Genomic DNA, 12,138 nt, shown 5'->3' with positions numbered 1-12,138 from the left:
ATGCTGCCAATTGAAGCGAGTTCGGGTTCGGGTGGAGAACCTGTCCGTTGGACATTGACAGAAGCGACTGGCAGGGTCGGAGATGTATGGGATGGTCTTGAGACCGAAGGAGAAGTTCCGTGAACCAAAACTGGCGAGCCCAGGCGGGAGCAATCAGAATCATTTTGCATCGGTCCATCTTGAGTTTCCTGAGGACTCGTGGAATTAGGGGAAACGGAGGAAAGGCGTAAGAAAATGCGCCAGACCAAGACATCAAAAGCGCATTCCCCAGCGATCCCCGATGGTGTTCCCTGCTTGCATAATACTGGCATTTCTTGTTTGCCGGCGTGGCGAACAGGTCGATCGCTGGTGTTGGGCGAAGATCTCCTTCACTACTGAATTGTCAAATTCCCATTCGTGAGACATCGCTCTTAGGCGACTTAGTATCCGCCTTTGTGTAATCAACCGAATGGCTCTCAGCTCCAGAATATTTATATGTAGACTACGTTCCACCGGCGTCCAATGCCAACTGACTTGGAGGTCTTGCATGACCGCTCCCCATACTTGAAGGGAGGCATCTGTTGTAATGATGCGAGGGGCCGGAGGCATTCTGAAACTGAGACCCACCGAGAGGTGAGAACCTTCTATCCACCAGGCAGCCGCCTGCTTCATCTGTAGGGTGACCTTGACTTTGTCGTTGAAAGAACCGTCCACTTGCCTCCACTGGAGGTCTAGTTGCTCTTGTAAGGGACGCATTCGCAGCCTGCAGTGCTGAATCAATTGAATACAAGATGAAATCGACCCTAGAAGAGACTTGTACATCCTGACTGACACTGACTGCTTCTTTCGCAGCCGACTGGCTGAAGAAATGAGTTTTGCTTGTCTTCTGATGGGAAAGCTTTGCAAACCTGCGCATCGATAAGAGCGCCCAGGAATTTCACCGAATTGGCCGGCCGAAGGACTGACTTCTCTCTGTTGAGCTGGAAGCTTAGTTGATCAAAGAGACGCAAACATGTCTCTACTGCTCCTGTAGCCGCTTGATAACTTGGTGCCTTTAGCAGCCAGTCGTCCAAGTATGGGAAAACCTCTAGCGACTGTCTTCTCAGAAAAGCTGCCACCGGGGCCAGCACCTTTGTGAATATCCGCGGCGCTGATCTCAACCCAAATGGGAGCACCATAAATTGGAAGGGACTCTTGCCCACTGTGAAGCGAAGAAAATGTCTGTGAGCTGGGTGGATCGGGATATGGAAGTAGGCATCTTCCAGGTCAAACATTGCCATAAAGTCACCTGGAATCAGGAGGCGCAAGATATCCTGGAGTGAGATCATCCAAAATGAAAGTTTCACGAGATAGGTGTTGAGCTTCCTTAAGTCCAGGATTGGATGCCACTTGTCCTTGGTCTTTTGAATCAGGAAAAACCTGGAATAGAAGCCTTCGCCTCTTTGCGATAGAGGGACACGCTGGATCGCCCCTTTCTGAAGCATTTGTTGAATTTCCAATTGCAGAAGGCTTGGGTGTTTCGCATTGGTGGCGTGGGGAGCTCTGTACGGTGAAAAATCCTGGAACTCCAATGTGTGTCCCTGACGGATGTTCAATACCCACTGATCCGATGTTATCTGTTACCAGCTGCTCAGATGTTGAGAGAATCTGCCGCCCACTGGCGACACATGGGGGGAGGAACAGTCGGCAGAGTCAGGAGGTCGCTATTGACTCGTGGAGGCGTCCCTGCCTTGACGACCCTGTCGCCCACGTGACCTTTGGCGAGAGAAAGATTGTGATTGCGATTGACGCTGATGGTACTGATTACCGTACTGAGGCCTGTATGATTGTGATTGTTGAGTATAGCGTTGTTGTTGGTAACCACCTCTTGTCGATGTGAAGCCTCTTCCTCCACGGAAAGGTGTCTTCCTATATTGCAGTGTGCCCAAAGACCGAGCAGTCTGGTCCTTTATTCCCTGTAGAGCATCATCCACATGTTTCCCAAATAGCATGTCTCAGTCAAAGGGTAAGTCCAGGATTTTATTTTGGATTTCTGGGCGAAACCAGGTCGCTCGCAACCAGCCCGGTCGTCTAAGAACCGCCGCTCCCCCTAGAGCGCGGAAAGCGGTGGTAGCGATGTCCATCGCGCAATCTATTATTTCAGATGAGGAACATTGTCCCTCCTCCAAGAGTTTGAGCCTCAGCCTTAGGATCGCTAGGGAGCAGATCCAGGTATGGCGAGACGTCACTCCACATCAGACTGTCGTACCGTGCCAGGATTGCTAGGGCATTGGAAGCCCTGACCAGCAAACTTGTAATAGACGAAAAACGCTTCCCTGCGTTATCTAATCGTCTTCCTTTTCTGTCCGGTGGAGCGGTTAGAGGAGCCAACAATGGATTGCGTGACTTTCGTTGAGCTGCTTGCGATATCACCGAATCCGGTCTTGGTTGGCCAATAAAGCAAGCTGGACTGTCATCCGGCGCCTTATATTTCTTTTCCAAACGTGGAAGGACTGGAATGACCGTAGCCGGCGCCTGCATCACTTTCTTTCCCTCTTCCCATGTGTGTCCTACAATGGGAATGGAGCGGACAGCCTTGCGATACGATTCTTTGAAATCATATAAAAAACAATCCGTAGAAGTTGAAGGCATGGCGAGTTTAAAACTTGCTGTGGCTCTATCCATCAAGTTGTGGAAACCTCCCACGTCCACCGGAGGTGAGTATCGGGTCCGGTATTGGGGATGCCAGATCTGGAATCACATTGATCCCATTCAACATCTGGATCTTTAGCCCGATTATCTCCATCATCCTCTGAAGTGTCAACTTGGGTAGGCTCTACCCGCTGAGGAACCTCTACAGCATCTTCCACCTGCTGCGGCAGTGAAGAGGAAGTAGCCGACACTTGTGGTTGCTCCGGTGCTTGTCCTTGTACTGGACGCGCCGCTTGCCTGCTATGATATTCCTCCAACATAGCTCGCAAGTCTGTAAGCAGAGACAACTGCATTGAGACCATACCCTGCTATTGTACGCGATCCTGCTGCTGTTGATAAAAATATTAATTCTCTGGCTCAGACTCATGAAACTTTAGGTGCAACTGTGATGGACTATACGCATCCCCAAAGTCACCATCATCCTCATCCGAGTATTCCTCTTCGTCCAACAAGAAGGCCGGAGGTAATAGAGTTACCTTCCTCAGCAAAGTCATCTCCGGTGTAATTAGTCTTTTCCTAGGGTTTTCAGCCCTCACTAACAACGACTCTTCCATCGTCCACGGTGTCATCGTCGAGGTGGTTGACGACAGAATTGGCTTTGTCGTCGACGAGATAGTCATCGTGATTGTCGTCGTCGACGTGATTGTCGTCGAAGTTGTTGTCGTTGACGTGGTCGTCGTCGGCGTCTTAGTCGACTGTCGTCGTAGTTGACGGCGTAGTTCCCGTCGTAGACGATGTTACCTTCGTCGACGGAAGATTCTTCATCAATGGCAAAGGAGATGTCGTCGTCGTCATTGGAAAACTCGACGACCATGTCGTCGACGAGGTCTTTGAATCTTAACTCTTGGCAGCTGAAGGAACCTCCACAGCTGGCTTCTTGAAAGATTTCGAACCATCTGCCTGATGGGATGGCCCAGCCGAGCCATCATCTTTCTTTGACTTTGGTACCGGAGGTACCGGCCTCTCCCTCTCCTTTTCACTTCCGTGAGGAGATTCGCCAGGCCCAGGATTGCCAGACCTGTCCGGTCCCACGCACAGCCTTCGAGGGGGGTTCTGAAGAAACTGAAGCAGATGACCTACCCCTCTTCTGTGACCTTTTAGAAGAAGTAGAAGCATCCTCTTCATCACTGGAAATAATCCTATCTCTCGTCTTCATCTTCTGTAACCAAGTCAGCAGACGCCCCTCACGGTCACGTAAGGTCTTAGTAGAAAAGGTTCTGCAGATCTTACAGTCTGCCACCTTATGATCTGGGTATAAGCAATATATACATTCCTTGTGCTTATCCTCAGCAAAAAGTCGTTTTTTAGAACATGTGGCACAAGGCCTGAACAGGCTTTTCTTCTCCTTGTCAGCCATTACCTCAAAATGTAAAGAAATCCTGTAAAGATTTTGAAGAAAACAGTACCTCAAAAGAAAACTAGAGCAGAGCTATATGGAGACTCCCTAACTAGAGCAGAGCTCTATGGAGACTCCCTATCACCAACGTGCGGTAGAAAATCTGAGGCTCTGAGCTTTCTCAGGAAGGTTCTACAGGGTGAGGTTACTGGAGTAAGCAGCCATGTGACATAACATTTTCTCATTTATTACATCTCCTTCTTAATCACTGTACATTCCAGCACCTGTGGTCAGGCTTACATCACCTCTCCCTGGATAAAAATTGACATGATGGCGAGCCGCGGCCAACTACCAATTATGTCAAAGGAGCCGCGGGTCGAAAAAGTTTAGGAACCACTGCCTTAGGAGGTTCAGTCGAAAGTCTGAGGCTCTCTCAGGAGGGTTCGATGGGGTGAGGCTAATCTGATTGGTGTAGCAGGTTTTTGGTCTCTTTTGCAAAAAGATGGATATGCTACAAAATGAGATGAGGCCTAGAACTCTTTCTCTTTTGTTACCACTGCTATGTTATTTTTTATTTACAGAGGCTCCCATTCAGACGACGGGGAACGATGCAAGCCATGGGAGTCTAGGAAAGTTCTAATACTTGAGTAATTCACTTTTTTACACACACCGTTTTTCAAGGTTTCATACAAACCAACTCAAAGAAAAGCTATCAATAAAATCCTATGGGAGGAAAAGAAGTTATTTGTTCACAGGCAAGTGTTTGTGGGAGTTGGGTTTCTGGGATTAGTAGAAACGGGGTTCCCAAGGGTCAAGGATGCACTCTCAAACCACCCTCAGTGGCACTAGAGCGGCCGGGTGCAGGGTGCTGAGGCCCAATGTTATTCAATGGGGGGTTGAGGGCCTCCGGTTGGTGGCTGCTCAGAAGCAGGCTAAAATGTGGGAGCAAAGCTCCTGGTGTTAACGACTCAGGGCAAAGGGGGATCAGAGTTAGCACCCAATTGATTTCAATGGGGATTATCCGGTTACAACCAACACTGCAGGCTCAGGATCCAGATCTTCTGGAGGGGAACACCGGTTGGAGAAGTAAGATGGGCTGCCTGGGGATGCTTGGACACCATTAGTTGGGCCACTTAAAGCCTTAGGAAACTGAGTGCAAGCGTGGCTCTAGGCGTTTAGTTTTTCTCGTCGGCTCCGGTCAGGGGGCTCCTCCAGAAAGGGACTGCAGGCATCGGATTCGAGGCAGATCAGAGATCACCAGATCTCAGGTCAGGATCGCCGGGGAGACCTCCTCATGGTGTTGGGCCACTTACTCTGGTGCAGACTCGCGGATCTGGCCTGAGCCATAGTCTGGGGGTGAGCAAATCCGGTGCTCACTGCAGACAAAGTCTTGGTTTGGAAGGGCAGGTCCTCCAGGTTTGTGGGATGTAGAGCTGTAGATTCACATGCTTTGCATATCCTGCCATCTAGTGTTTGGTCCGGATGTTTGAAAGTATTTTTTCTTCGAAGAAGTCTTTCTAGTCACAAGGTAAGGCAGCGACTCAGTTTGGTGATAGCGAGCATGGGTATCGACACGATTGTTAGATTGTTTTCCCGCATAGGGCGAGAATAGTTAGTAAGTGTAGCACAAATGTCCATGCGTATGTATGAAACTACAGGAGACCGAGGAGGCGAGTGGGTGCATGTGAATCTACAGCTCCACATGCCAATAACAGATGCTTACTGGGTAAGAAAGATTATCCATTCAAGGCATGTGAGCGTTTGATCATATGCTATGCATAGACTATAAAGGAGTATACTGCCAGAGCTGTAGCTAAACTGTAGTAGTTGTCTGAAAGTGTTCTGAAGTACTTCCTGGCCTACACTAGCTTGTTGCCTCGCTAACATCTACACAATAATATTTAGTGAATGTGTGTGGTGTAGACCATGTTGCTGCCTTACCAATGTTAGCTAGGGGAATATTACCTAAGGCCATAGTAACCCCTATTTTGCAAGTGGAATGAGCTCTAGGGTGTATCAACTTTTTTGCTTTTGCATAATATGTCTGGATACATTTTACAACAACAAAGTTGCTTTGTTTTGCAAAATTATTTTATATTTTCAACGTAATATAGTAGAGCTCTTCTAACATCAAGGGTGTGTAGAGCTGCTCTGCTACAGAATAAGGTTGAGGAAAGAACACCAGTAACTCAACCGAGTTAATGCCTGGAGTTCACCAATTCTCCTCAGTGAAGTTACTGCGATGAGAAAAGCAACGTTTCATGAGAGGTATTATAATTGGCACCTATTGGTTCAAATGGTGGACCCATGAGCCTTGTAAGGACTGCGATTAGGTTCCACACTGGTGAATGGGACTCTTGGTGGTATCACTTTGTAATCCTTCCATAAAGGCTTTAATCACTGGTACTCTCATAAAGTCTGGTGGCAGGTGTAAATAACCAAACTCTTGAGTTCAGGAGCCAGATAGCTAGGTTGAGTTCTTTGGGATTTGGCTGCCTAATTTCTCCATAACTCTGAATAAGGAGACTGAAGGTGAGATGCAGCTTTTGGTGCAGAACTACTGACCGCTCCAGCAAGGGGGGGCGACTAGGGTTGACGTGCCCATGTGGGAGCGATGAGAATTAGTGCAATGTAAGTTTGCCTGAGCATCCGAACTACCAGTTAAATGAGTGGGAGGTAGAAAAGCATAGGCAAATATCCCTGACCAGTTCATCCATAGGGCATTGCCTTTGGAGAGCGGGTGTGGGAACCTGGAGGCGAAGCTTGGGCATTTTGCGTTTTCTGCTGTGGTCAACAGGTCCATCTGAGGAAATCACCATTCCTGAAAGTAGAGGAGTAGAACCTGAGGATGAAGTTCCCACTCGTGGATTTACTATCTGTCTGCCCCATAACATGGGTGAGATCAGTCTCCCCCGAAGCAGTCTCACCCCCCTCCTTTACTCCAGTGTAGGATAATATGGCTGGGAGCGCCATGCCCAACCATGTGGTTAAGATCGGACTTTTGGAACTGAAGCTAACTTGCCCTTTGTTGTTGTGGTAAACACTTGTGTTGCGAGGGCAGGCTCCCTTGGTGAAAAGGTGCTGTGTTGCCTTAGAGTAGGTGTTTGTAATTCTTCGTGTGCGAGACCCATTCCCCTTCGTAGAAGTGGACTGCACGGACTCTCTCTGGTCACAAGTCCCTAGGTACCACTGGTATCTTTTGCAAGGGACTTCTAAGTGAACCAAAGGTGTGCCAATTGTGAAAATAGTTTTGGGAATTAACGCAGGCACTGGGAACCGGATTGGCAGGGACCCTAAGAACAGTCAAAGTGCATCAGATATCAGGAAAAAAGTGGAGGGTAACCATGCAAAAGGGGCACTTTTCTACATACACACAAGGGCTTTGTTGCTTATGTGCGACAGAAATCCTGCCTCTGGCAGACACCCACATATTTGTGGACCAAATCACTTAATGGCTCAAGGCAAGCATGTTGATCTACACAATAGGTTGCATAATAAAATGCTCAGAAACCAAGACATTCTATACAAGTAAAATAGAGGACATATACAAGAAAAACCTATAAAGAATACATTTACGTTTTTTACCATATTATGTTCATAAAGCACACACTCAGACCCAGCAAACACACTAAATTGTGGCACTGAATTATACACTCTGCAAATTCAACTTTCTCCAAGGAATTTGAGTCAAATCCTTTTAAGTGTCCAATATCAATCAGCATTTTGTAATGTTTTATTTACCTTCAATTTCTGATAATGATGCAGGCTGCTGCAATGAGTTACTTTAGCTACATCTTCCGTTGTGTAGAACAATGAACAAAGTTTACAGTAAAATCCAGTCTTGGGTACTACATACTCCACACCTATTGGAATAAAAAAAAAAAACATTTAGTAAGAGCATTTGCTGGCAAAGAAAAGTTACTTTACTGTTATTGTATGGATCTCTGAACATTGGAAAGTAATTTGTTTTTTTAAACAAAAGGCATTTATATCTATTCTTTCCAACATACCCTTTCTTTAAAAAAAAAAAGGTAATGTCACGTCAGTTTCTAGTCTTCAGGAAGGAGGAATTCGAATGAATTCAGAAGTAACACGGTGGAACAGCCAGGACTACAGGACAGTAATGTTTTCTTATTGATAATGAAATTGCCTCAAATGTCCATGCACATAAAAATAGAAATCAGAGGCCATACCTCTGAAAAGGATTTAAAAGCCAGTGATAAATAAGTTTGTACTGACTATAGGAAGCTGGCTCTGTATATACTATACCAAAGTAAGATCTAGTGTGCACAGAGTCCAGTGGAACCCCAAAGGTAGGCAGAAGTAAAAGTAGATGATACCTTACTCTATTTGTGGTAGTGTGGGCAAGCAGTACGGCTTTATCACAGGGTAGTGTTTAGCATTTACTGTACACACACAGGCAAGAAATGATTTCACACTCAAAAACTGAACTCAGAACAATTTGTTGGTATAAAATTATTTAATTGTGTTTTATTTTCTAGAACCAAGCCAGGTCTGGTACAGGCAAGTATAATAATTTGCTAAAGTTATGAAGTTGAATGCAGTTCAATGCAATTGGATTGGTTAAAGGCATTTGTCTATAAAACAGTTTGAATTACTTTTCAAGTTGTTACTTTTCTCACTGTGTGATATGTCTAAATTTCACACTGGGACAATTCCTAGATGAACGGTAAGTAACTAAGTTTTCGTATACATGCAGTTTAAGGTTTCATACAAACCTGCATAACACTTAGAACAATTCTCACAAGAAAGCAGTCAATGCAGTCCTATGGGACAAAACGTATAGTTGCTTACCTGTCGGTGTAGTTTTGCAGCTTGAAGACTTTCTGGATTCACTATGCTGTGCATTATCCTGCCATATAGCGGTTGGGTCCTGAATAATAGTATTTCTTCCTTTTTTTCTTCCGTGGCACAGGTGGGCGTCGCCATCCCACCATTTGGTGTCCTTCGTGACGTTGACACGCTTCCGGCGGAATCTCCCACCTTTGGTCGCCATCTTCGGATTCTTTTTTCTTGTCTTGTTTTATCTTCCTTTGTTGATCCATTTAGTTATGATTGCAATTTAATCCTCCTTTCCTCCGGTCTCATCTTTCTGGCGGAGGAGGGTGGGATCGCTAGTGAATCCAGAAAGTGTTCAAGCTGCAAAACTACACTGACAGGTAAGAAACTATACATTTTGCAGCGTGAATCTTTCTTGATTCCCTATGCTGTGCATGGACTTCGTAGCGGTTTGTCCTTAATTGTGGTGGTTGGGTGGAAGATTAGCACTGGTTATTGAAAATGTGTTGCAAGACCTTCCATCCCACTTGCACTTCCTTATTCATCTGAAAATCCTCACAGTAGTGCTTAGTGAATGTGTGCACTGAAGACCATGTTGCAGCTTGGCAAATGTCTTGAATAGGTGTTTGCTAGAAACTCATTTGTAGCTCCTTTCTTCCTAGTAGAGTGAGCTGCTCCTTGTAACTCATGTCCTGCCTGCTTGTGGCAGAGTTGAATTGCTTGTGCAATCCACCATGTAATGGTGTTTTTGGTGACTGGCTGTCCGAAAAAACAGCTGGCAAAGGATACAAAGAACTGTTTTGTTTTCCTGCACTCCTTTGTCCCTTCTATATAGTGCATGAGTCCTTCTGGCATTCAGTGTGTGCAGCGCCTTTTCTGTGCGTGTAGTAGGTTTTTGGAAAAAACTTGGTATCTGGATTGTTGGGTTAATGTGGAATCGAGACACCACCTTTGGCATGAAGTGTGGGTCTGTTCTCATTGCAATCCGGTCGCTGTGTATTCGAAGGTAGGGCTCTTGGAGTGCTAGCACTTGCAATTCATTCTTTGTAGCGACGTGATAGCTGTCTTTAGTGTGGGCATGTGCAGTGTTGCCTTATGAATAGGTTCAAAGGGCGCCTTCATCAATTGAGTTAGCACCACGTTGACGTTCCATGTTGGTGCTGGCATCATTTTTGGGGGTCCCATTCTTTTAGCTCCTCCCAGAAATGGCCCCTCCCCGCACTCATCAGTAAAAAAAACAACTTATACCACCCTGCCCTTCTGCAACTACAACACCTCCAAAAACACACTTTCACTTTATTGGTAACAGGGAAAAAGTGTATTGCAGAGATTTTTGTCCTATAATAATGTTGAATTGGAGAGAGCCGTCATGGATGCTTCACCACCAGATTTTCCCAATACATTACAATGAGACAGTAGAACACTATGAAATAAACATATTTGTAGTATTACTGAATGTGTGAGCTTTTTCCCCTCCCGTTTCAGAATTTTATAAACTGCTTCATCCATGTGAAATGAGTGTTCAGGAGACCACTGATTAGGGCCGGCTGCTCGGTTCTGACAGATGACAGCTCTAAGAAGAGGGTTAGCGCCTAACCTTTTCAGAGCAGTCATCTGTTAGAACCGAGCAGCCAGCCCTAATCACAACCTACCACAGCCTTCCTCAAAGACATGTAAATTAAAATGCGGGCTGCAACACTTGAATTTCCTGGCTTTGGCACTGACTGGTCTCGCTGCACATGCCCGGCCTGCTGCTCGCCCTAACACGGTTATGCAGCAAGGCCACCAAGTGCCAAAGCCAGGAAAGTCAAGTGTTGCAGCCCGCATTTTACTTTATAAGTCATTCACTATTTGGAATATACTACTTACCAGTATGCATCTGTTCTTGGCATGTAGGGCCGCTAACATTCATATCTTGTGCATAGATCGCCGCCTAGTGTTGGGTCCGGATGATTGCACCTTGTTGTCCTGGAAGAGTCTTCGAAGTATCACGAGATTGGTGGCTCCTCCCCTGGACTTCAGTGCGCATGGGCATCATCTCCATCCTCAGATTGTTTTTCGCCATTGTGGCAGAGATGGAGTCCACCAAGATACCCGATGACCATGCTAGAAATAATTCCGACTGCTACAGCTGCGACAGGCACCGGGGAGGATGGGTGGGAGATATGAATGTTAGCGGCCCTACATGCCAAGAACAGATGCATACTGGTAAGTAGCATATTCCGTTCGAGGCATGTGGCCCGCTAAATTCATATCTTGTGCATAGACTAAATAGCAGTTTCTCCCTTAGCGGTGGTGGCCCGAGCCAGCTGCAGCAGCCTGAAAGAGGGACTTTAGAATGTCCTCCAATGGAATGTTACCCAAGAAAGCCATGGATGCCCCTAGCTTGCGTGTGGAATGCGCTCTTGGGGGGACTGTTAGTGTGCGTTTAGCCTTCTGATAACAAATCTGAATACACTTAACAATCCACCTGGCTATACCTGATTTTGAAATGGGTTTGCCTTTGTGCTGTGGTGAGAAAGCAACAAAGTTGTTTAGTCTTCCTGAAATCCTTCGTCCTGTCTATATAGTACAGGAGGGGTCTTTTGACGTCCAATGTGTGCAGTGACCTTTCTGCCACTGAGTCAGGATTAGGAAAGAAAACTGGCAGTTTAATAGTTTGATTAATGTGGAACTGAGAAACCACCTTGGGCATGAGTTTAGGGTTAGTGCGTAGTACTAACAGATTTGCGTGGACCTGTATAAAAGGTTCTTGAATGGTTAGGGCTTGCAGCTCACTAACCCGTCTCAGCGACGTAATCGCTACTAAGAAGGCGACTTCCACGTTAGGAACTGTATCTCACATGAGTGTAGAGGCTCGAAAGGAGGTCCCATTAGTCTGGTCAAAACCACATTAAGATTCCAGACAGGTGAAGGTGGCCTTCTGGGTGGTATGACTCGTTTGAGTTCCTCCATAAAAGCTTTTATCGCTGGCACCCTGAACAGCGAAAGGCATTGCCTGTTCTGTAAGTAAGCCGCCATCGCCGCCAAATGAATACGTATAGAACTGTATGCCAGATTGCATCTGTATAAATGGAACAGGTAACAAATAATGTCCTGTGTCGATGAATCTTGCGGGTTCATGTCATGGCCAGAACAGTAAATGACAAAACGCTTTTATTTGGCAGCATAGCAGGCCCTAGTGGTAGGCCGTTGTGCCTCCTTAATGATGTCCATACAATCAGGAGGCAGATTCAGATACCCAAATTCTATGACTTCAGGAGCCATATCGCAAGGTTTAACTGTTGGGGATCTGGGTGCTGAACTTCGCCATGGCTCTGAGTGAGAAGACT

At 46.2% G+C, this 12,138-nt stretch overlaps 1 protein-coding gene across 2 annotated transcripts in view; it reads right to left on the bottom strand.

The window, feature by feature from the left end:
* The window catches only part of MATR3 (matrin 3), a 220,219-nt gene that overhangs the window by 45,107 nt on the left and 162,974 nt on the right, over positions 1-12,138 (bottom strand). For both annotated transcript variants that reach the window (XM_086931450.1, XM_086931449.1), the window contains one exon: positions 7,748-7,869. In XM_086931450.1, the coding sequence (XP_086787576.1) occupies positions 7,748-7,869 (122 nt within the window). The remainder of the gene's footprint in view (positions 1-7,747; positions 7,870-12,138) is intronic.

Source organism: Lissotriton vulgaris, chromosome 7, assembly GCF_964263255.1.
Source record: "Lissotriton vulgaris chromosome 7, aLisVul1.2, whole genome shotgun sequence".
Classification (NCBI taxonomy): Eukaryota; Metazoa; Chordata; class Amphibia; order Caudata; family Salamandridae; genus Lissotriton; species Lissotriton vulgaris.
The sequence above is the reverse complement of the archived record's forward strand: the minus strand, read 5'-3'. Positions and strand labels throughout refer to the sequence as shown.